The 26,609-nt window shown below is 40.8% G+C and overlaps 1 protein-coding gene across 6 annotated transcripts in view; it reads right to left on the reverse strand.

Moving 5' to 3' along the window:
- LOC140486208 (interleukin-1 receptor accessory protein-like 1) overlaps positions 1 to 26,609 on the reverse strand; it is a 1,398,735-nt gene that overhangs the window by 55,373 nt on the left and 1,316,753 nt on the right. For all 6 annotated transcript variants that reach the window (XM_072585029.1, XM_072585030.1, XM_072585026.1 and 3 more), the window contains 2 exons: positions 14,455 to 14,587; positions 11,230 to 11,375 (listed from right to left, as the gene is read on the reverse strand). In XM_072585029.1, coding sequence (XP_072441130.1) covers positions 11,230 to 11,375; positions 14,455 to 14,587 — 279 coding nt within the window. The remainder of the gene's footprint in view (positions 1 to 11,229; positions 11,376 to 14,454; positions 14,588 to 26,609) is intronic.

The raw sequence follows: 26,609 nt of genomic DNA on the forward strand, positions 1-26,609 counted from the left end.
TCCAGGACAACAATAACTTTTCAGAGATAGGGAGACTAAAACAGTACACAGTACTCCATTTGCTGTCTAACTGAGCTCCTGTACAAATTGAAGCAAGACTTTACTACTCAAATTGTACTCAAGCACAATCTGTGACCTCATGGCTGGGGATGTCCCAAACTCTATGATGACAGTCAAGCCTGGGGGTGAACCTTGGTTGAATGAAGAGTGCATACCAGGTACAACACCAGGGATGCATAAAATGGGTGTCAACCTGGTCAAACTACAACCCAGGTCCATTGTGTGCCAAACTGCATCATGATAGAGGAAAGTAATTGCAGAATGAATGAATGAGATATAAGTCCACACTTCTGCCAGATGAATTCACATTTGGATGCAGATTTGCTTGCTAAGCTGGAAGATTCATTTCCAGTCGTTTCATCACTCTACTAGGTAACATCTTCAGTGGGCCTCCAGGCGATGCACTGTTAATGATTCCTGCTTTCCATTTATATGTTAACATGCTAACATGTTAACAATATCTACGTTCATGCTGACAAGTGACAAGTAATATACACAGGACACAAGACAGGCAATGGCCATCTCAAACAAGCCAAATCTAACCATTGTCTTTTCACATTGAAAGACATTATCATCACTCAATCCCCAAACGTAAATATCATTGGGGCTTACTACTGAACAGGAATTGCACAATTTGAATCATATCAATAACATGGCAACAAGAACTGTGTGGCAGCAATGCCAACCACTGAATCACTGTGCTGCCCCCAAATATTGCTGTTTGTGTGGTGTTGCTGGGACAAAACCCTGGAATTCTCCCCTGAACAACAACTTCTGAATGCATTGGTCCAAGAAGACAGCTCACCATCACCTTCTCCTGGGCAACTAGGGACGCGCAATGAATTTTGGCGCTGCCAGTGAAGCCCACAGCCCTGAATGAGCAGAAAAACTTTGGAATGAGTGTAGAGTGAAATATGCAACATGCATAGAATGCAATATACAACGTAATTTGATGGATAGATAGTTGCCCAATAAAAAATATTATGAAGGAGCATGAAAGAAAAGATAAACAAAATGTATGGATGGATTTTTCTCAGCCTTGAGCACTGTAACAATGGCGAGAAATATGAGAGAAGAAAGAATAATGACTTTAAAAAAACAAATAATTCTTGACTTGGAGAAAAGATTCAGAGATTCCCAATAAGGTTTAAATGGTTAGATCAGACTCTCACAAATAAAAAGTGACTACCTTATTTCAATGCATTGATGAAAGACTAGACAGTTTCCGACTTGATGGAGTGAGTACCTGGTGGATGGAGCTTACCCCTTGCGTTTATGGGCCTCCACTATCAGGTCATATTACTAACATCTCATTGCATGTTCCATGGACAGTGATCACATCGAGCTTTCAGCTACAGTAGCAGCATTGGCAAAATACCATCCTCAACACATCATCTTGGCCACACTGTGACTAACTTAGAACACACTTCAACACTTCATTACTGTACTTTAGAACTCAGAGACAGCTTGCATTGAGGTACTCTTGCAAGACTATTTTACACTCAGACACATGCATCTATGTCATTAATATGTATGAAGTATTTAATGGCTCTTAGCTAGCTCTTTTAGCATTCTCACTTTGAGCTTACTTCAATGTTCACAGAATCTTTGTCTTCATTGCTGTTTCAGTGAAAGCTTATAAGCGCACAATATATCTGCCTTGACATATTTCTTAGTGCTTCTTAGCTTATTGACCATTGTCATTTGGGCTGTTGGTGTGATCAGGATCCGTGTTCTTCCAGTCTGGGAACTGAGACCACAACTCATGTCCAGTCAGTCCAGGGATTACAGGAAGGACAGTCAAGGAGCTGTGGGCTGTGCTTTTGGGGCCTGTCCCTACAAGTATGTCAAAGAGTGGCAACCCCCTCATTCTCAGGACTCTCCTCTCAGCCACCACAACTCTTCAATGTCTGTGATCCCCAATCCTAGGGACATGCAGCCAAGGACATTGAATCAGCATTTGGCAGGGCATGCCTGAGCCCTCTTTCCAAAATCTCCCATTCTCAAGTTAACAGTTCACATTAGAACAGGTTCTCTTAGCTATGGATCCCAGGACTGCACACAGACATAGTGAAAGGGCAATGAAATTAAAAGGCTCTGAGAGCTGGGTGACACATAATCATAAATACACTTTCACATCTGTAAGTATATGTGCATATTCAATAATCATATGCCTGACCAACTTAAATTTTGGTTATAGTACCTGATTATATGTCTACCATGTCAGAGTTAATCTACCTGTTCATTCATCTGAAGAAGGACAGAAATTATGTTTTGAGGCATTATTAAGATTCCACTAAGAATCCTGGATAGCAACAGATTTCAGCCATGCTTTTCACCCTATGTCCATGAGCATAGCCAAGACTAACCACTTCAATGAGGATATCACTGAGGCCAGAGGTAACATGAAAAAATTGAAATAGGTCATTTTCTCCATTCACCCATGATCATTCATGAATGCACGCTTCTGTGGAAGCAAAAGTTCATTGCACCTGTGTCATTAACAAGGACATGTGCACACATTGACAGACAGGCTGTATGGGGTTCCTCCTCTAGTTGCCTTCCCTGTTTCCTTGAGAGGATGAAGGAGTACCTGGAGTGAGGGTGAGGTTCCTAACCTCTGTTGCCTTGGCACTGATGCTGAGCGCCAATGGTGAAAACAATGGGGGAAGCTGAGTTCCCATTGCAGCTACCATCTCATCCATGGAGACACAGTTCTGATAACATTGGCGTACTGCTCTCCAACCTTTGATCTTGTGTGCTATGTGTCCCAGAGCAAACCTGACTGCTGTTTCTGTGCCTGTCTGTGCATTTGCATGAATTTAATAATTGCTGACATTATGGGGACATCTTTTGCCTGAAGTTGAGCCTGTTCCCTGGCAGTCTTCTGAGTGTCAGTGATCTCCAGGTGCTTTTCACCAAAACGATGCATCAGTTTCCCTTTCTGGGCCCTATCCTTTGTGATGAAGGTCAAGCTCCGCAGTTTAAAGGCCAGTTCCTGGCTTGTAACATTGTGTCAGGCAGCTGGGGTTTAAGAATGGCACCCAGAGCAGGATTGTCAGCAGGTCCTCATAGCAGCAAGCCTTTGTTGACACAAAATTGAACATGAAGGATGCCATGAAGCCTCACGATGCATCACTAATGAGGTGAGCAGCATGACAACAGAAGTTGCCATGACCCATAACTGGAATTTCTCAAAAAAGAACACATTGAAACAAAATGGGAAAGCTTTCCTAATTCAAAAGCACTTAGTCAACTGTCACTGTCATCTTTGTTGAGATTAACTGGCATGTCAGTAACTAGTGATTATACTCTTAGAGAGAGTCTCAGCAGTAATAAAAAAATCTTTGAGGGATGCACAACAATGGTGCATAAAAGTGAAATATTTTGTAGTCTACAGTTTTTGAAAGCTCAGAAATAAAGAGATTGATTCAAACTTTGTTGTTCAAAGGACCTGAAAAACCTACTTGCATATTTTGATAATGATGGAGCACAGTTTGATAGCTCACATTACTGCATCCAAATACACATTGTGAGGAACAGAAGTATTTGAGTTGCTAAGGAAGCAACGCTAGAGAGCAGCAAATATTCAGGGAAGACACAGTTTACAGAACAGAGCAATTGGAAAGGAGGCTATGAAGTCACATTCCACAGAGCAACATTTAACGTCAACTAACACAGAATCCTCTTGATAATACAAATAATTTTCTGAAGAGAGTGCACTGATTACTGCTACAATGATAAAAATCATTCTGGCTGAATGGCTGCATTGCCTAATCAGGCCTGTGACCCCTGCGATAGGCATTTAGAATTAGAAAAGTGTTTTACTTTCCTCTATCAAAATACTTTAGTCAAGTGAATCAATTACACTGGCAGACTTTACAACGCCTGCGGATTTACCATGAGACATGTGTATTTTTCATTTGCCAGCCCCATTATACCCAGAAGTGTTTTTCTCAGAGCTGAACTCATGCACACAAAAATTAGCATCCTGGGTTGCAAAGTAGTTATGCTTGTGAAAAACAAATTGCTTGAATTCTAGCAACTAGACAATGTGCATCTTCCACAGGGACCATACTGTGTTAGCTCAGTTAGACAACCAGCTCTCCATTTTTGTACAACTTCCTAATACCAGCTGAGCAAAAAGAGAATTTCGCAATAACATCATCAGAAAAATAGAGTATTAAGGTTAAACGTACTGTTGAGCTTCACAACATTTTACAGAGGTGAAAAGCACATTTTGAGATGTATCTAATTTAGTTTCAGAGTTTAGAAGAAGGTAATGAAGCTCTCAAGCTTTTCTGTTGCGATGTCATTGGAACCTTCCAATTAGATTATTATTATTTAATAGCTCTAGGCAGGTTTGCGTGCTGTTGGTTGCAAACTGTTGTAAAATTGTGAGAGTGGCATTGGTAACACCTGAAGAGGTTGGGATCTCACAATCTCAGCTGATTATCTTAATGGGCGATCAGAAAAAAAGCTACCTGGGAACAGTGTTAAAAACAGCTAATGTTTGTGTAGCACCTTCAGTGTCTTAAAAGTGTATCAACGTGCTTCACAGATATATTATAAAACAAAGTCTGATACCAAGTAGTGTTCGGAGACATGAGGCCAGATGACTAAACATATGACTAAAGCTAAGTTTTATGGAGTTTCTTAAAGGAGGACGGAAAGATAGAAGAGTGGTTAGGTTTCATGGAGGAATTAGATTAGATTAGATTAGATTACTTTACAGTGTGGAAACAGGCCCTTTGGCCCAACAAGTCCACACCGACCCGCCGAAGCGCAACCCACCCATACCCCTAACCTAACACTAAGGACAATTTAGCATGGTCAATTCACCTGATGTGCACATCTTTGGACTGTGGGAGGAAACCGGAGCACTCGGAGGAAACCGACACAGACACGGGGAAAATGTGCAAACTCCACACAGTCAGTCGCCTGAGGCGGGAATTGAACCCGGGTCTCTGGCGCTGGGAGGCAGCAGTGCTAACCACTGTGCTACCGTGCCGCCATTCGACCTGAGAAAATTCTAACTGAAAACACAACAACAACAGCAGAGCAATTCAAATCAGGAATACTCAAAAAGGCCAGGAGACTCTGTATCTCAGAGCGTTGTAGTGGTGGATCAGATGAAAAAAAATATGGAGGGGAGAGGGCACAGAGGACAGGGAATGAGATTCCAAAATCAAAATGTTGCATCATGACTGGAAGCAATATAAGCCCATGAGTGCAGTGGTGATGTGGGAATGGGGCCTGGAGTGAGTTTATTATTTATTCATTCATGGGATAAAGCCCAGCGTACATGAACACTATACTGAAATACATTTCACTGATCTGGATATCAGTTCTATATGCCCAGGGAGCTAATAGAAAGCCTCCAGCTTCAATACTCCCCCTGCCTTTGGATTTCACTTTCCCCATCTAACCTTTGAACTTGCTCAGTTTCTGCCTTTCTCAAGAATCTCACCTTTCTTAAATCTGCACAGATTCCATTTCAATCTAAAAGCACTCAGCTCTCCTCAAGACTCTCAGTTCTCATCTTGTAAAATATCATTACTCTGGATTTGGAACATCCTGAGAAAGATGGAGACATCAAGGCACCTGGAGAACTTGAGGTTCGCTCATTAGGAGGCTGACTGCAAACATTGGGAACAGAACTGCATACTAACTGGGAACAGAATGAAGTACATATGAATATGAGAAATAGGAACAGGAGAAAGTCACATGGGCCTTCTAACCATTTGAATCCTTTAATAAGGCCTTAGCTTAATCTGATCATGGTCTCAATATCATTTTATTACCTGTTTCCCATTATCCTAGTCTTAGAGTCATAATGTCAGAGTTATACAGCATGGAAACTCACCCTTTGGCCCAACTCATCTGCACCGATCAGATTTCCTAAATTAATCGAGTCCCATTTGCCAGCATTTGGCCCATATCCCTCTAAACCCTTCAAATTCGTATACCCATCCAGATGCCTTTTAAATGCTGTAATTGTACCCACCTCCGGCAGCTCATTTCATACATGTACCACCCTCTGTGTGAAAGATTTTCCCCTCAGGTCCCTTTCAAATCTTTCCTCTCTCGCCTTAAACTTATGTCCTCTAGTTATGGATTTCCCTATCCTGGGAGAAAAAAAGACGTTGGCTATTCATCCTCTCCATGCCCCTCACGATTTTATAAACCTCTATAATGTCACCCCTCCAGGGAAAAAAAGCTCCAGCCTCAGTCTCTTCCTATAACCCCAACCCTCCAGTCCTGGTAACATGCTTGTAAATCTTTTCTGCACCTTCTCATACTTAACAACATCTTTCCTCTAGCAGGGAGACCAGAATTGAACACAGTATTCTGAAAAAGGCCTAACCAACGTACTGGACAGCTACAAGATATCTGAACTTCTACGCTCAATGCACTGAACAAGGAAAGCAAGTGCACCAAATGCTTTCTTCACCACCTTGTCTATCTGTGACTACACTTTCATGAATTTTGCACTTATACCCCTTGGACTCTTTGTTTAGCAACACTCCCCAGAACTCTACCATTATCTATATAATTCTTGCCCTCATTTGCCTTACCAAAATGTATCACCTCACACTTATGTAAATTAAACTACATCTGCCAATCCTTGGCCACACCCGCTATCCACTGCTCCGCCAATTTTTTGTGCCACCTCCATTGAAATCATTGCAGTTTAATTTATCAGTTTTACCTTGTCCTCTCCCTGCTCTTACATGCCTTGACTATTTAACTTGCTCCCGTTATCTACTGTGCCAGACTTATCTCTTTTCTCACAGTCTCTTTGAGTCCAACCCACGTTTACTAGGTTAAAGCCTCCTGAGTAGCACTGGCAATCTCGCCACCAGGATAGGTGTCTCCTTCCAAGTAAGGTGCAACCTGTCTTCTTATACAGGTCACTTCTATCCCAGAAGAGATCTCAATGGTCCAAAAATATGTATCCTTGCTCCTTGTACCAGTTCCTTAGCTATACCCTATTCTCCTATTCCAACCCTCATTAGCACATGAAGCCTTGAGTAATCCAGATATTATTGGATTCAAGAATCTATTTTTAGCTGCCTGTCTAATTGCCTATATTCACTCAGCAGAACCTTGTCCCTTTCCTTACCTATGCTGTTGGTACCAATGTGTACAACAACCTTTTGCTGGTCACTCTCTCCTTTCAGAATATTCTTCACCATCTCAGAGACATCCTTAACTCTGCACTAGTAGACAACATGATGTATCACTGACAGCTGCAGAAACATCTGTCTTGCCCCAGATTAGTGATTGTTTGGAACCTGTTTTACCCCTCTTTACAGTAGAGCCAGTCAGGGTACCAGAAACCTGTCTGTCAGTGTAATATTCTCAAGAGGCCATCAATCCTGCAGTATCCAAAACAGCATCCTTGTTTGAGATGGGGATAGATGGGGATAGGACACTCCTGCACTAATTCTTGAGGATCAGAAATCTGTTGATCTCAGTCTTGAATTTATCTGATGATCAGAAACTACTGCTCTCTGTGGAGAGTAATTCCAATGAGTAATGACTCTGTGAGGGAAGAAATTCCTCTTTATCATCTTCAGAGGAGGGGGAGACCATTTAAAAAAAATTGTTGGGATATTACTCATGTCTTCCGCTGTGAAGACTGTCACAAAGTACTTATTAAGTTCTTCAGCTATTTCCTTATCTCCCAGCACTAGTCTTCCTGCATCAATTTGGAGCTGCCCAATTTCTACTTTTGCTTCTCATTTGTTTCTTATGTATTGAAAGAAACTTTTACTATCATTTCTAATATTACTGTATGTCTTACCTTCATATTTGATCCTCTCCTTCCTTATTTGTCTCTTTGTTATCGTAGTCTTCCCAATCTTCTGATTTCCACTTGGCCACTTTATAGGCTCTCTCTTTTTCTGTGATACATTTCCTGACTTCCTTTGTTAGCCATGGCTGTTTAATCCTTCCCCCCAGCCCCCCACCACTCCAGGATAATCTTTCTTTTCTTTGGGATGAAGCTCTGTACTCTGTCCTCAATTACACCCAGAAACTCCTGTCTTCCCCACTTGGGTCTGCTTCCGGTCGATTTTCATCAGTTCTTCTAACTATAACACCATTACATCCAAATTTGCCTTCTCTCTTTCAAACTGCAGTCAAAACTCTACCATATTATGATCACTGCCTCCTAAGTGTTCCCTTTTGTGATTCATGCACAAGGAACTCAGATTTTTCTGTGCTAAATTATGTGGTTGTTGCCCATTTAAAGAATATTCCACTTTTCTACCTACTACCACGGTTGGTACATTCATATTTTGCCACGCAATGTTCCATCTGCCATTTTTTCCCCTCATTCATTCCACATATTCATATTCTTTGCAGACTCTTTAAGCCAAATTTTAAGGACTAGAATGATATCAGGAATGAGAGATTATAGCTATGAAGAAAGAATGGAGAAATTGGACTTATTCTTTTTGGAGCAGAGAACATTAAGAGGTAACCTTATTGAGGTGTTCAAATTTATGAACAATTTTGACAAGTTAAAGAAGGTTTTTCTGTTTCCAATAGTTAGCATGTCAATAACTAATGGTAACAATTTGAAGACTGTCAGCAAGAGAGCTAGGAATGAGGTGAGGAGAAACTTCTTTACACAGTGAGTTGATCGGACTTGGAATTTGCTGCCAAGGAGAGTGGTGGAAGTGAATTCCATAGGAGATTTCAAAAGAGAGCTGGGTATATAACTGAATGTGACGAACTTCCAAGCTATGGAGATAGGGTTGGAGAATGGAACTAGCTGGATAGTTCTTTTATGAGTCAGGTAACACACATGATGAGCTGAATAGCCTCCTCTGTCCTGTAAAATTCTTTCATTCTGTTCTATTACTCCTGAAGGTGGAAGTGGGGGTGGGAGGTGTAAAAAAATAGTGCAGTCACATGGCATCCCATCTCGAGGATCAGGCTCATTAAGAGCCTTGTTTAAGCAAGTTTATAATGGTGAGTGGAATTTCCCTTCGGCCACCAGTTTCCTGAAGCAATAGGGACAGATCATTGGTTACTGGATTAGTGGTGCTGGAAGAGCACAGCAGTTCAGGCAGCATCCAAGGAGCAGCAAAATCAACGTTTCGGGCAAAAGCCCTTCATCAGGAATGTGGGCACTCGAAGGCAGACTGCCAGTGCTCTCAGTAGATCAATGACACTTCCTCGCAAGCCCAAGTGCCCAGGAGTACAGCCCAAAACCATTTTATTGAGAAGTTCTCCCTGACACATGGCTACATTTTTGTTCATTTGTTAAATTATTAAGAAGTGCCTGGGAAGGTATCTTCTCTTGAGACATCTTCCCAGTTACTTAGCTTGCATCTCCATGACATTGGGAGACCTGGGATTGGACACCTGGAACACTTAATTGAACAATGAACACATTGCCATATCACCAAAGGTTTACTCACTTGAAAATCTTAAGGATCTGTCTGGAGGTGAGTTTCTCATCCATCCTTCTACTGCAAAATCTCAACCATTTGTGTCCGAACAAATTAACTTTCCTCCTATCTACATTATCAGCAAATTTGGCAACAGTACTGTTGGCCCATCAGCCAAGCTAGTATTAGATAATAAATTAGTTGAAGACCCAGCACTCATCTCTCCCAATTCCATTTGTAACAGTTTGTTACCTTGAAAAAAACCCCATTTATTCTGAGTCTGTTTCCATTCTTAGTCAATCCCCTATCCATGTTAATCTATCACCTTCAACACTATGAGCTTTTATATTGTGCAGTAACATTTTATGTAACAACTTACTGAATGTCCATTTTTTTGAAATACATATTGAATGATTCCACTCTATCCACCCTGTCCATTACATCCTCAAGCCAAATCTTATAAACTCGTCAAAAACCACTTGCCGTTCATAAAACTACATTGACCTTGCTGAATACTATTATGATCTTCTCAATGTCCTGCCAAATTTTGCCAAACATGCATTCCAAATCTGCCATTTCACTTTTACCCACACCGCTTGGTGCATACTCAAAAGGATTTGTCAAGCAAGATTTCTCTTTCATAAAACAATGTCAGCATTTCATTATTACATCATGATTTCCTAAAGGTCCTGCTAATACCCCATTAATAATGGATTGTAGCATTTTCCCAATAACAGATAGTAGGCCAGCTGACCTCTAGTTTTCTACTGTCTCCCTCCTTTCTTGAGGAGGAGAGTTACATTTGCAGCTTTTCAATCAGCTGGAACCCATTCAGAAGCTTGAAAGTTTTGGACGCTTACAATCATAATACATGTAGTTCCCACAGCCACGTTTCCTTTATGAAAGCACAAGCAGCCTTAGTTTCTTCTTGCAGTTCATACTGGACTCATATACCATATTTAAAATGCTTAATTAAAAAACGTCAACATTATAGAACAGGGGGATGAGAGAAAGTGGGCAGCACGGTGGCACAGTGGGCGGCATGGTGGCACAGTGGTTAGCACTGCTGCCTCACAGCGCCAGAGACCCAGGGTCAATTCCCGCCTCAGGCGACTCTCTGTGTGGAGTTTGCACATTCTCTCCGTGTCTGCGTGGGTTTCCTCCGGTGCTCCAGTTTCCTCCCACAGTCCAAAAATGTGCAGGTTAGGTGAATTGGCCATGCTAAATTGCCCGTAGTGTTAAGATGAAGGGGTAAATGTAGGGGAATGGGTCTGGGTGGGTTGCGCTTCGGCGGGTCGGTGTGGACTTGTTGGGCCGAAGGGCCTGTTTCCACACTGTAAGTAATCTAATCTAAAAAAAAGTGAGGTTAAGGTGCCTTTATTGAATGCCTTCATCCTCAGACCTAGAAACTGAAGCAGTTATGAAACTAAGATGGATAATACAACATCAAATAGCTTTGTTGGGGGAAAACAAACAATTCTCTGCCCTATGTTTTAGTAATTTCAATCATTAGTCCTTTTCGTTCTTTAATTCTTCAATTTATGGAGACTGCTTTGCTAGCCTTCCTATTAATGTCACTTAGACCCATAAATTCCCACTAGCAGAATGGACATGATTTGAATTAAGCATCTTGGCATATTATATTTACATGAACCTGTAACAGGACTGAAATTTATTTTCTTGGTTTTCTTGCTTGGCGATTGTCTTTGACAGGCCTCATTGAATCAAAACTAAAAGTAACAAAGCTGAAAGAAATATTTACCTCTCTTCTGAAGAAGAATGCTTGCTTGTCGACGCCCATTCCCATTTTCAACATAACAAGAATAGTTTCCCAAGTCTGCATCCTGCACGGAGTCAATTAGCAGAGAAATGGAAACTTCTTTCTCCCCGAGGTGTTCCCTGAGAATTCTGGTAAGGTAACAAAAATAACCAATTAAGCCTATAGCTTAGACCAAATCCTTGCACAATTTTTGAAACATTTCAAGTCCATTCGTATGGCATATATGGATAACTTTGCCGTGTTATGCATATGGAAATTGGACATCTAAACACTAAAACAGTTTCTGGCATAAACTTATCTATAAAAGATTAACTATTGTGAGTTTCATTTTTGGTATGGAGTCTATGTCTGAAAATTTAGTCATTGTAGGAGCAATATTTCTCATGTATTTGTTGCACTTGCAGATCTTCAAGAAATTGATTTGTCATTTATACCAAATATTCTTTGACAAATGCATCAAATGTGATCGTTCTTAAGATCTACTGCACTAACTTGCATCATGATTCAATGAATGAGCCCACAGAATATTTGTCAAAAATAAAACTAAAAACATAAGTACTAGGAGCAGGAGTAGGCCATCTGGCTTGTTGAGCCTGCTCTGCCATTCAGTGAGATCATGGCTGATCTTTTCATGGATTCAGCTCCACTTACCCAACCTCTCAACCATAACCCTTAATTCCTTTACTGTTCAAAAATCTATCTTTGCCTTAAAAACATTCAATGCGGTAGCCTCAACTGCTGCACTGGGCAGAGAATTCCACAGATTTGCAACCCTTTGGATGAAGAAGTTTCTCCTCAAGTCAGACCTAAATCGGCTCCCAAATATTTTTAGGCTATGCTCTCTAGTCCTAGTTTCACTCACCAGTGGAAACAACCTGCTTGCTTCTATCTTATCTATTCCCTTCATTACTCTATATGTTTCTGCAAGATCCCCCCTCATTCGTCTAAATTCTAATGAGTCTGGTCCCATATTATTCAATCTTTACGAACAAGGCAACCCTCTCGATTCCAGATTCAATCTAGTGAACCTCTTCTGCCCCCCGTTGTGGGTATTTGATATCTAAAACATGGAAATTGCTGGATAAATATAGCAGGTCTGGCAATGTCTAAATTGATGTTTTGAGTCTGGTGTCCCTTCTTCATAACTTGAAAAATTAACTCTGTGCTCTCTCCACAGATACTGCCAGACCTGTTGACTTTCTCCAGCAATTTCTGCTTTTGCTTCGACTTGGCTTGATCAAATCCAACAGTTTTGTATCCATGGTCAACCTCTTGTTGCACAGTTGCAAAGACGCATTTTCATATTGCAGTAAGTGCTATCAAATTGGTAGGATGTTTGATGATTGGAGATTTATTGAGCAAAGGAAAGACCTGCAATGAATTCATTTAAAAGAGAGGTCAATTGTCATGAGTATTAGACAATCCTTCTGTGTTTTAATAGACATGGAATGACATCAACCACGATGTGTAATTGCTGGATTCCCACTAATCCTAAACGGAAGATGTTTTTTTCTGAGAAGGTAGAAGAGGCATACACCTGATGTTAAATTCACAAATCCTAGTCAAATGCCATCATTTGTCCCCAGCTGCAATTTTAACCTGGCCTGAGTGGGACAACTGCCAGGACTTCCCTGCCAAATAAAAGTAGTGAGAAGACCAGAAATAGAAAAGGCCATTTCAGCCTAAGGTTTTAACTCTGATTGTGCAGCCTCCCTTTTATCACCCTTGCTTTTTTTCCGTGAAACACTGTGACTTAACTACAAGCCCTCCCTTTGTGGCACCTACTGTTGCCCAAACCTGGTCCCAGCTGGCATTCAGGTGACACTTGTCATCTATTTTAGGTGGAATGGTGACTGGAAGCATAAAGGATCAGGAGTGCAAACTATCGTTATCTCAGGCTGGCAATGCTCGTCCCCTTTGCTGTTTGCCCTACTCACCCGAATCTCATACAATTTCCTTTAACATTTAAGAATATTCATTTGGAGAAGTAACAAGCACCTCTTCATGAAAGAACTTTTCTGACAGATGAAAACTTGAATGAAAAAGTTCTTTTTCAGGGAACAAAGATATCAAAATTAGTTATTCATCTTAAACTGTGGGTACAAAAATCAGATTTAAAAAAAATGTAAAACAATGATAATTCTCATTGAATTTACAGCCCTTACTTTCAAAGCTAAAGTCCATTTTCATGTGGAAAAATAAAGAAAAAAGTTTGGGATGGATCTGTGCAGCTTTACTTCCCAAAATTTAATCAGCCAAAACTTGTTGTTACATTCATGATAGGAAAAGGATAATGCTTATAACACGTGTTTGCATTTTCATCAACTGAGCACTAATGGTATAACTGCAGGTCATAAAATGGAACTCATTCTCTTTTATGAGGTAGTGACTCGTTCATGCGTTCAAACATTGCAATAGTACTTGCATGTCATGCCACAGTGACTGTGTTGTTGGACCAGCAATTCATCAGTCTGGGCTAATAGCCCAAGAATAGCGAACTCAAATCTCACAATATCAGATTGGAGATTTTAATTCTGTGGCAAAACATTCGGTAAATGTTAAAAAAGCTAGAGTCAGCAAAAATAGCACTAACGGTTGGACTATCACAAGAAACCCAACTAGTTCACAAGTATCCTTAAGGGAAGGAATCCTGCTGTCATTTCCTGTCTGACCCATACAGGACCTGTGTCTCATTGTGGCTGACTTAAACAGGCTAATTTTGGATGGGAAATAAATACCAACTTTATCAATAACCCCAGGTGAATGCCATTATTTGACATCTGAGTGGACTATTGGCCTGCTATGAGGATTAGCACTGCTGCCTCACAGTGCCAGGGCCCAGGTTCAATTCCACCCTTGGGTGACTGTCTGTGTGGAGTTTGCATGTTCTTCCGTGTCTGCTTGGATTTCTATCGGTTGCTCCGGTTTCCTCCCACAATCCAAACATGTGCAGGTGAGGTGGATTGGCTATGGTAAATTGCTGATAGTGCCCATGGATGTGTAGTTTAGGTGGGTTAGCCATGGTAAATGCAGAGTTCAGGGATAATGTAGTGGGTTTGGGAAGAATGCTTTTCAGAGGGTTGCTGTGGACTTGATGGGCCAAATGGCCTGCTTGTACACTGTAACGATTCTATGGATTCTATGGACTCAATATTAACCAATATGTTAGCATTTAGTTACAGGAGACATGATGAAAGCTCAAATTACCTTATGTCACTTTCTCTGGCATGGTTATCATCAAGGTCTTCAATAAACTTCTCTCCCTTCATCCAATAAATTATAGGGCTGACCTCTCCACCATAACCAAAAAAGGCTCTGCAGGTCAGATTTGCAAAGATGCCTGTTGAACAGAAACAGAATGACAGAAAGTGGTTTTAGGTGTATTTTGAGCATTTAATACATTCAACATAATTTTCTGCATTGGTTGGAACCCAGGGTAATTGCTACACCAGAAGGAACTTCTGTTTATGTTCTGCCTTTAATATGGCCAAGAAATGCATTTAAAATCAGTACTATCGTTTTTCTTTTGACATGTCTAATGACTTTCACATCCAGAGGAATATATTGGTGCAGGAGCAGCATCTTCATTATTATAGATGGCTTAATTTGGTTTTATGAAGGCACATTCAGCAATCACATTCAAACCTCATTAGTTCCCAAATGTTCAAGTTTATTTGTGTTTAATGCTACATTTACCAAACTTGTGGCAGCCCTAGCTCTGGCACTAGAAATTTGAGGTAAATGAGGAATCCCTGATGACTTGGAGCTTCAGAAAGCCTCTTATTGAAAAGTATTTTTTTTTGTCTAAGATACTTACTCACTCTTATCAGAATGGAAGTACAAGCTACTGCCTCTCGCTATGTGTACATTTATTTTGTCCAGTTGGTTAACTTACAGGATTAGCTATGGCATAACAGCTTTCCTGTGCTGAAGGACTCTACACATAGTTCTTCAAAGCAAGTACAGCCTGTCAAACAAAAACAAAGAATGTGCAGGTACAATACTTCGAGGTTATTCCCCAAGTGTTGATAACTGCCTAACCTCGGCATCTTTAAAAGATCCACAGTCAGAAATGAAGCATGTGACTTTCAAAACGAGGTCTAGATTTGTTTCTGTCGTACCTCCAGTGCAAAGGATGCCTTCACTTAGTGATGTGGAGGTGCCAATATTGGACTGGGATGGACAAAGTTAAAAAAAATCACACAACACTAGGTTATGTAATATTTTGTACATTCCTACTTTGGAAATATAACCAGTCTGGTTCAAGATTGGGATACAGACACCCAACTTCACATCTTTAATGCATTGTCTGAGCTGAGATGCAACCTATTTTTTATAAAACCTTAAGCTATCTCAAGGATGTGACTGGAAAGAAGTTCTGGGATTTAAGTATTAAAGAACCAAAATCTGCAACCCATTCTAAAAGATGAAAAATGCAACAGCAATCTAAGTTTGTCCAATATATCGTTTCAGTTGCATGACACAAAGACCTTTTGCTATAAATTCTGTGTCTTATGATCCTGCTTGATGGCTACCTGGTGAAGGAGCAGCACTCCAAAAGCTAGTACTTCTAGATAAACGTGTTGGACTATATACTGGATTAGTGGTGCTGGAAAAGCACAGCAGTTCAGGCAGCATCCAACGAGCAGCGAAATCGACGTTTCGGGCAAAAGCCCTTCATCAGGAATAAAGGCAGTGAGCCTGAAGCATGGAGAGATAAGCTAGAGGAGGGTGGGGGTGGGGAGAAAGTAGCATAGAGTACAATGGGAGAGTGGGGGAGGAGATGAAGGTGATAGGTCAAGGAGGAGAGGGTGGAGTGGATAGGTGGAAAAGGAGATAGGCAGGTAGGACTGGAGGAAGAATGCCTCATCTTCTGCCTCAGAACACTTCAACCTCAGGGCATCAATGTGGACTTCAACAGCTTCCTCATTTCCCCTTCCCCCACCTCATTCTAGTTTCAAACTTCCAGCTCAGTTACTGTCTCCTTGACTTGTCCTACCTGCCTATCTTCTTTTCCACCTATCCACTCCATTCTCTCCTCCTTGACCTATCACCTTCATCTCCTCCCCCACTCACCCATTGTACTCTATGCTACTTTCTCCCCACCCCCACCCTCCTCTAGCTTATCTCTCCATGCTTCAGGCTCACTGCCTTTATTCCTGATGAAGGGCTTTTGCCCGAAACGTTGATTTCGCTGCTCGTTGGATGCTGCCTGAACAGCTGTGCTCTTCCAGCACCACTAATCCAGTATTTGGTTTTCAGCATCTGCAGTCATTGTTTTTACCGTGTTGGACTATAGCCTGGTGTTGTGTGATTCAACACTCAGTGTAATTAACATGGATTCCACAGCACAGATTTTACAAAACCGCAGCAAGTTTCATAGCAGCATCAGGCATTTGAATACTGTTCCTAATCTCAAATTTCAAAAATTACAGTTATACAGGAATTTTTCTTCTGTAATATGATAGCGACTACTCTTCAAAATGGTATAATTAGCTATTAAGTACTTTGGAATATCTTGAGATTGTGAAAGGCACTAAGATATCTTTTTCATTTCCAGGATGTGGACATTGCTGGCCAGGCTAGTCTTTAATTGCCATTCCTAATTGTGAAGAGGGCAGTTAAGAGTCAACTACATTTCTATGGGTCTGCATTCACATGTAGGGCAAAGTGCAAAGTGCAAAGTCTTTCTCCCTCTCCCATTAACATGGAATTGTCACTGAGTGGATTCAGTGGGGGGGGCGGGTTGGGGGGGGGGGGGGTGGCGCAGTGGGTGGAATCTGCAGAATAATACAATTCACAATGATGGAAAATGTGTACATGTTGGATAACATAGAGACTCAAAGCAAAAATCAATGACACACACAATGCCTGATATCTGTCTATCAGGTTCTTAATTTCCATCACTCCCAAACACTTCTAACACATGCTTGTGTGATATGCAAGTAAAACTAATTACAAACATCTTTTTAAAATCTTAGCAACAAGAAGGGCTTCCTTGACTATTCAAATAGTTCAGTTTCAGCTTGCTTTGTAAAACAGAAGTGCCTAAAGCAATACTCCTTGGAGAAGGTTAAGTTGGTGAAATACTCTTTTGAAGACCCACTGTGGATATGGTCTCCTCCACAGTGCTCTCTTCTTTTCTCTTGTTCCAGCTGTTCAAGTGCTTGTCCTTCTTAGCAGCTATCTCCTTTTTGTTCCCCAGCCACAAAACATACAATACCATTAGAATCTTCTGAACACTAGTCAATTTAACACTTCAGGGTCAAAACAGACAAAAAAAAATCACCAATCTGTTAACCATCAACCTCAAAAACAAATCAATAAATAACAGTAGGTAGTGAAGTAGTCTTTTAAATAAGTGTTGCTGTATGGTCCTTAGCACCACAAAATGCTGTAGAGTCTAATCATGTAGTGAGTCAAGTGCGATATCAATATCAGGAAGGACTGTCTTCAAGCATAAGACCAACATTTCTATACATTAATTAATTTATTAAAATCATTTTGTCATGTAACCCAGATGCTGCAAATATGGTGAACATATAACTTGAGCAAAATGTGTGAGCATACTGCTGAAGCTTCTAATTCTAATTCCTAGTTTCTAAGCTTTTTACTCAAGTCTATGTGATGAACCCAACACAAACAGTTTCCAAGATTGTTAAATTCAGACCCAGTCCCCGATTTGTTTTGGCAACAGAAAAGAAACCCCAAAACACTAAGCTCCTGAGTGAGGAGGGATGAACTGGCTCATGTCTTTATGCACTCACCTTTTTGGTCTCAGCAAGGTTCATTTAAAAACAGATCCCTTGCATTGTGGTCACCTTTCTCCCAGATAAGACCGTCAGACCATAAAACTAATGTTATGGTCATTACATTAGGCAGAAATTAGGCCATTCAGTCCCCTCGAGTCTGCTCTGCCATTCAATCATGGCTGATTGATTCCTTTGAAACTCAAGAACCTAAGGTTACTGGGAGGAAGCTGGAAAATGGGGTTGAGAAACCTATCTATCTCAGTCTTAAATATACTCAATGACCTGGCCTCCACAGCCTTCTGTGGCAGTGAATTCCATACAGTCACTATTCTCCTTATCTCCATTCGAAAGGGTCTTTGCTTTACTCTAAGACTGTGCCCTTGGGTCCTAGTCTCTCCTACCAATAGAAACATCTTCCTAACATCTACTTTGTCCAGGCCATTCAGTATTCTGTAAGTTCCTATTAGATCCCCCCCTCATCCTTCTAAACTCCATTGAGTGTAAACCCAGAGTCCTCAAACATTCCTCATATGTTAAGCTTTTCATTCCTGGGACCATTCTAGTGGACCTCCTCTGAACATGTTCCAAAGCCAGTCCATCCTTCCTGAGATATAGGGCCCAAAACTGCACACAATACTCCAAATGTGGTCTGACCAGAACCTTACAGAGCCTCAGAAATACATCCCTGTTTTTATATTCAAATCTTCTCAATATAAATGCCAACATTGCATTTGCCTTCTTAACTACTGACTCATCTGTAAGTTTACCTTGACAGAATCCTGGAGTAGAACTCTCAAATCTCTTTGTACATCAGACTTCTGAATTTTCTCCCCATTTACAAAATAGTCCATGTCTGTATTCTTCCCACCAAGGTGTATGACCTCACACTTTCCCTCATTGTACACCATCTGCTACTTCTTTGCCCACTCTCCGAACCTGTCCAAATCCTTCTGCAGCTTCCTTGCCTCTCAATGCTACCTGTCACTCCACCTATCTTCTGCCCGTAACATCTGCAAACTTAGCCAGAATGTCCTCAGTTCGTTCATCCCAATCATTAATATATAAGTGAACTTCTGTTTTAAAAGGTGCACATTTAACTAAGTTTTCCTGAGTTGAACCAGAATGAATTTATTAATTACAAAATGTGAGAACTAGAGTGAGTTTACTAAACTTGAGAAAAAAAATAGTAAAACCCCACACACACTCTATGGAAAAAAAAACAGATTCAGTTTTGGAATTATTCATGAAGAACAGGTAATTGAGCATTGTGGCTAATGGCATTGGAGATTACTGATAGCTCTGATGTCAGTAGTTAAAAACTGGTTACATGATCCTTAGTTTTGCAGATTGGTTGAAGTTCTGCAGTTCTGATTCCTTTCAACCTTACTTGAATTCCAGAGTTCAGGGTACAAGAGAGTCCTTTGGGTGGCTATTTGTTTTAGTCTGACTGCTCGTTAGTTAATCTCCATCACTCCAGTCACCTGAAACACAGGGGTTACTGGGGGATAAATTCTTCAACTGTAACCTTCACTTTCAATTCCAGGCTAGTGCAGGTGAGAACGTTTAGCCCCACTAGCACACTCTAGTAAAGTTGAAATTGGCTTTTTCACCTCTGTTTAGGAGTGTTCTTGTAATGGAAAATTAACAAATTTAACATTTACTATAAAATCTGAAAGGGAATGTTTTTCTAAATTTAATACTGTGCTAGAGCCTTGCGAATATTTGCTGAGTTCTGCAGTCGAGGAGACAACTTGTCTTTGTTGAATTTTGAAAACATTCAACCTGACCTTGTGACAGTCAAATTCAGCGAAAAGCTGAGGGAAAACATAAGGACAGTTATGTCCACGGCAAGTCGATGAGAAAATAACAACTCGAGTCTTCCCAGTCCTTGACCTTGAGAGTGTGATTAGAATGGTATAAGAAGAGTATGTGAATTATGCTCATTGCCCTTACACGAGGCATTTTTGCCAAGTGTTCCAGCACTGCATGCAGTTTTTAAATAAAGCTCTTTCTTTGCTCTTGCCAGCAGTTGAGTTGAGTTGAGTCAATTTAATTTCCACAACAGTTCTTCAAAGGGAATAAACAGAAATTGTGTATGCAGTTTGGGATATAGTTCATGGGGGGAGTTGACTTCTTGTTGAGTCTGGGGTGATCAGTCCCTTTTGTATTTCCAAGAGATCATATTCCAGTCGGTTTTGACTTACCTCTTGTCCCTCTCCCCTACTGTGAAGAGCTGCCGTTTGAATTTTCCTTCACATCCTGTGAGACATTCTCTCTCTCCTTTTCCCATTCCAAACAGACACTTACAATCTGGAGTCATTTATGGCTCCAACAACCCTCCTTAAAAAACACATTTGGAATTACAAGTTTAAAATGTACATCAGGATTTTGTGGTCATAGAGTCATAGAGATGTACAGCATGGAAACAGACCCTTCGCGACAAACTAAACAGAACTAAGAAGACAACTAAATGTCTGTATCAATTCTCATATGACCAAAGCAATGTCCAATCAGTGGTGAACCAACAGAGAATTATTGGATTTCCCATAAACAACATCTTTTCTTATCAATAATGAGATCTGAAATAGGATTTGGAAAGATTTCAGTATTTTTCAGTGTTAGTAAATGAGTCATTGCACATGCACTTCCAGAAAGTTCTATTCCAATCGGTGTGAGCAGCAAATGCTTCATTAGGAGCTTTGACCTTACACTTATCGCATTTGGGCAATTCTCAATTGATCCTGTTTTAACAAGCTTCAGCTGGATCTGTGAAGTCCATTAATTACTCCAGACTAAATGTGCTAAATTGAGTGTTAACTTGACACAGAAAATCAGTTTGCCCAAAACTCCACATTTAAAAAAAACACATGTTCTGAGCAAGCTGATTTAATGGCTTAACCTGCCTTTGTAATTTTACTTGAGATAAAATATTCATTCATCATAATGTACAGAAAATAATTTCTGCAGGTCCATGAATGAGATGCTGTGCTGAAAAGGTGAACTAGTGTTGCACTCTTTGTGTCCTTGCCTACCAATACAAAGATATCACTTTGAAGAAACTTGATAACCACAGCTTTTAGAATCGGCACATAAAATTGCAGCAAATACAAAATTAATCCTCATGCAATACTGCAAGACATCAAATCCACAACACTGTATGTAGAGCTCTCAAATAAAAACAAAATCAAATTGACTAATGTAATCATTCAATAACAGCTGCCACTTTTTCATTGATAAAATGGAAGCATATACCACAAATATGTCTCACATATTGCTTATGCATTCTCCTACTGACAAACAATTGGAAACAACAGGCAAGATAAGTTTGATAGGTTTTTTTTCTCGTGAGAAAATATTCATGGCCAAGATAGTCAGCTAGTTTTATCTACAAGAACATTTTAACTTTACACAAAATCCAACCTACTGTATGGATTGAATAAAGAGGTAAAATAGCCCACTCTGGTGTTTTAGGGAGTTCATCAAATGATCTGGCTGAGTTGAGTCCTCAATCCATATCTCCCACAACACTCACAGTGAGGTCATTTATTAGGTGTGCTTGTCAATGCACAGAGCAATTGTCTTCTTTGAAGGAAAGTCTGCAAACAAATCATAAAAGAAATGCTATGCTACTTCTCCCAATTTCCTATTGCAACTCCAGTGGAAAGTTGCCAGAAATTCTTCTGAGTTGGTCTCATCAGCTGCCTACACAGTTACTATAGGATTCCCACTGAAGTGAGATATCTGGAAACACCACATGCATTTTAGCCATAAGACTCAATTATTTTAATGACTATCTACTCCTTTCTGAAAACTCACAACATTCAGCTAGTGTTATTAATTTGGTGAACAACAACAACTTACATTTACATAACACCATAAGATAGGAAAATATTCCAAGGTGTTTCCCAGAAACATAATCAGACAATAATTGCAATTCTATCAATGATAATTCCCAGAATGTCGATAGTGGAGGATTCAATAACGCTAACTCCATTAAATGTCAAGGGCAGTGGTTAGATTGTCTCTGACTGAAGATGGCCATTGTATGGGATGCATATTTCTTACTACTTGTTAGGCCAATTCTGAATATTGTCCAAGTTTTGCTGCATTTGTACATAGACTGCTTCAGTATCTGAATCATTGTGAATGGTGCTGAACATTGTGCAATTGTGAGTGAATAGCCTGGCTTCTGATCTTATGATGGAGGGAAGGACATTCATAAACTAGCTGCAGATGATTGGTTCCAGGATGCTATCCTGAGGATCTCCTGCAGAGATATGCTGAGATGACTGATCTGCATCAACCACAACCTTCTTTCTTATGTGCCAGATCTGATTCTAACCAGAAGAGGGTATTGCCCTCATTGTGAATGACTTCAGATTTTGTAGGGCTACTTGCTGCCAACTGTCGTCTCAGCACTAATCCACCAATTACAGGTTGCCTCCCTTATCCCAACTCTGTGTCATGTGTTAAGTTAGCCTGTCCTTTATCCATTCTAACATACTACCCTCAGAACCATGAGATCTTACATTATTAAGTTGTCTGCAGCATTCTGATTTGCACTCAGTAATTTGCTGATTTTTGGTGGTTCAAATCACTCCAGTTCCCTTGTTCTGACACTGGACCTTTTTAGGGAATGTGAAAGGAAGAAGGTAATAGACAGGTGTTTCAGGGAAAAAGAATTCCTGCGTTTATTTAAATACAAAAAGGTAAGTATAATACAAGAAGTACAGGTAAAAGCACCAAACAGTGAAATTAACATTATCAATTACATAGAGGACAGTAAAGAATTACACTATTAAATTAAACACAGACTAAGCGGTGTTTGAATCTAAAACAACAGTTTTAATCACAGAAACTAATAGGCTTCTGACCATTGGGGTCCCGTACACTATCACCACCCCTCTTCCCTTCCCTGATAGCTAAACCAGAAACATTGGGGTCTTGGGAGTTTAAGCTCACCACTGCAGAAAACAAAATTTTGAAGTGCAGCTGGCAGTTCTCATTGGCCGTACCCAGTGTCTTGATGAAGACTTTGGACTGTATAGGCCCTCAATCCAGGTTGAGTCTACTGATGCAGTAGGACACGTATTGGACCTACCGGGTGAGTACTTGGTTTTCCTTACTTTCTGGTGGTATTATGAATGGGTTTCACCTCAGGGTGTGTCTGAGACTTTGTGGTGTTGTCAGGTTGGTCGTTTTCAGACATTATCTGTTCTTAAGTGTGTTGGTCATGGTCGGTCGCCATTGGTTCCCCTGGCTCAGTACAGGCCTGTATCGGTAGTTTTCAGATTGCTGTCGGGATGCCTTTTCTGGAGATAGCTCTTGAAAATAATCGCTGGAACTGGCTGTTGGAATTCTTCTTCTGGGGATCGCTGATCGAATGCCTCCTGGTGGATGGCTTTGGGGATCACTGCCGGGGAATAGCTGCTTGGGCTCCCGCTTCTGGAGATAGCTGTGGCAACAGTTGCCTCAGATTAGTTCGGGGCCTGCAGTTATATTGATTGTGGGCTTCTTATCTTTGTGCCAATCTGTACTTGCCATTGTGTTACCGGTGCTCTCTCTGAAGACAATTAGCTTCCTGATAGTTAAGAGTATGCATAAATGGATCTTTATTTAAGCTGAATGTTCGGTATGTGTGCAGGCCCCACACTGGCTGGGCTGTGAAGCTCAAAGTGTAAAAGTTAGTTTCAGTCCAGAGTGTTAGGTTTGCTTAATTGGTCTCTTGCAGTGGAGGTGTAAATTGTGTTTTGGAGGTGCCGGTGTTGGACGCCACAACCACCTGATGAAGGAGCAGCACTCCGAAAGCTAGTGCTTCCAAATAAACCTGTTGGACTAAACCTGGTGTTGTGTGATTTTTAATGAGGTGTAAGTTGGAATTCCAGGCAACTATCTGTGTTTGCGTATGCTTCCTGGAGCTCAGCCGTGCTGTCCCCTTTACTTTTAAGAGCTTTGAGAAGTCCAGGCCTTTGGTACAGTATTTTAGATGATGGGATTTTTGGCTCAATCCTACAAGCATTATGTGTAGTACTTTGTCAATTGCATTTTCGAAATCAATTGCATTTTGGCCCAATCTTAGGTGGTTATGAAGTGCTTTGAAAGGCTGGTCGTGACATTATTCAACTCTAGCCTCCCCACTACTCTTGACCCACTCCAATTTGCCTATCGGACAAACAGATCTACGTCAGATTTTATATCACTTGCCCTTCACTCCCCTCTCGAACATCTTGACACCAAGAACAGCTATGTAAGAATCCTACTCATTGACTACAGTTCAGCCTTCAACATTATTATCCCCTCGAGATTGATTACTCAACTTCGTGATCTCAGACTCACCCCCCCTCTCCCACAGGCAATCAGTGAAGACTGGGGACAATATTTCATCCTCACTAACACTCAATACTGGAGCACTGCAGGGGTGCATAAGCCTCCTGTTGTACTCACTGTAAACCCATGACTGTGTCACCAAATACCAGACTAATGCCATTTACAAGTTTGCTGATGACACCACCATAGTCCGTTGAATCTCAGATGGCAACAGAACAGACTACAGACGGGCGGTGGAAGACCTGGAAAAATGGTGCACTGAGAACAACCCAGCTTTCAATGCCAGCAAAACCAAGGAACTCAGTATTGACTTTCGGCGGGATATTACTCATGACTCCCTACACATTACCAGCACAGAGGTGGAACGAGTGGAGAGTGTCAGGCTCCTGGGAATGGTCATCCACAACAAGCTTTCTTGGACTCTTCATGTGGATGCACTGGTTACAAAGGCCCAACAATGTCTCTTCTTCCTCAGGCAGCTGAGGAAATTTAGTATGGTGGTGAATACCCTTGCCAACTTTGTGTAAACTTGGCCCGGACAATCACAAAAGCCAACCTCCCATCTCTAGAATCCATCTACCAGGCTCGTTGTCAAGGAAAGGCTGCCAACATTCTCAAAGATCCATTCCATCCTGGCAATGCTTTTCTACAACCTGTACCATCAGGGAGAAGGTACAGAAGCTTGAACACATGATCCAATCGGTTTCAAAACAGTTTCTACCCTACTGTTGTTAGAATTCTGAATGGACTCACAAACTCTTAGCATTTGCCTGTACCTGTGTTTTAGTTTTGCCGCTGTTTACCTATTCTTTAACTGTATGATGTGCCTGTATTTCTTGCAAGTCAAAGTTTTTCACGATGCCTCGGTACACGTGATGTGACGTGATGTGACATTCCAATCCATTCAATCCGAATACATTGTATCTACTAATCTATTCTAATATTAACCTATTGTAAAGCACTATACATTACACTATAATATACTATACTAAGCTTTTCTAAACAATAATTTCATCTATTCATTCCTTACAAAATGGAACATAACCACATCTTGATACTGAATGTCTTTTACCTGGGCTGGACCATCTGGTACTTGGTGTAGAAGACATAGTTGGATGCATGTTTACCAATTTAACTGGAATTTATTCTGATTCTGAAAGATGTGAATAGGCTCTATAATGTCCACTATGATAAAGAATTGTTGTTTCAAAACCATCTTCGAATGGAAGGATGTGGCTTCGAGACCTGGATATGACTTCTTCAAGTCCAAAGCATAGAGTGGTGCTAAATGATCAGACAGAAAATGAAAAGTTTGTTCTGAATCAAGAAAAAGTTAGTATCAATATTTTTAACTTTGAAGTCACTGCCCAATAATCCTGATCCAGAATATAGGAACAAGAGTAGGCTATTCGCCCTCTTGAGCCTGCTCCATCATTCATTACAATCATGACCGATTTGTACCTTATCTTCACGTGCCTGCCTTGGCCAATATCTCTTGCTATCCTTACTAAATTAAAAATTATCTATCACAGATTTAAATTTAACAGGTAAATGAGCACCTATCACCATTTGAGGAAGAGAGTTCCAAACCTTCATTACTCTAACGTCACTCTTGAATAGCCTGGCCCTAATTCTTAGACTATGCCTCTGGTCCTAGAATCTTCAACCAGTCATCATCTTCTACTGCAGGGTGAACGTGGGTACTGTTGGAGATTATGAGTCAAGATTAGGGCAGTGCTGGAAAAGCACAGCAGGTCAGGCAGCATCTGAGGAGCAGGAAAATCGACATTTTGGGCGAAAGCCCTTCATCAGGAATGATGAATCCTGATGAAGGGCTTTTGCCCAAAACATCAATTTTCCCGCTCCTCAGTTGCTGCCTGACCTGCCGTGCTTTTCCAGCACCACTCCAATCTTCTACTGCAGACCAACAAAGTCCATTTGACCAAGAAATTGTGGAAGTTCCATATGTTCTTCTTTTTCTTGAGCAATTTGCTGATTCCCAGTTGTTGTGGAGTGAATACCTGAAGGTGGTCAAGTTTGCCGCAGTGAAGTCATTGGATACCTCCCAGTGGACAATCTTCTCACTGGGGATGTTTCCTTGCATCATAATGCAGGTCAAAATAGTGGTTCCTACATTTTCCCCTTCTCTGGTAGGCTTCACATTAGGAGCAATAGTTAACATTGGGTGTAACCCGCTATCATGCTTAGACCAAGCCTTGGCATGGCTTTGACGCAGCCTGCAAATGTTGTGTTTTGTGATTGGACTGCCTCATACAGTGGTTT

This window comes from Chiloscyllium punctatum, chromosome 15, assembly GCF_047496795.1.
Source record: "Chiloscyllium punctatum isolate Juve2018m chromosome 15, sChiPun1.3, whole genome shotgun sequence".
Lineage (NCBI taxonomy): Eukaryota > Metazoa > Chordata > Chondrichthyes > Orectolobiformes > Hemiscylliidae > Chiloscyllium > Chiloscyllium punctatum.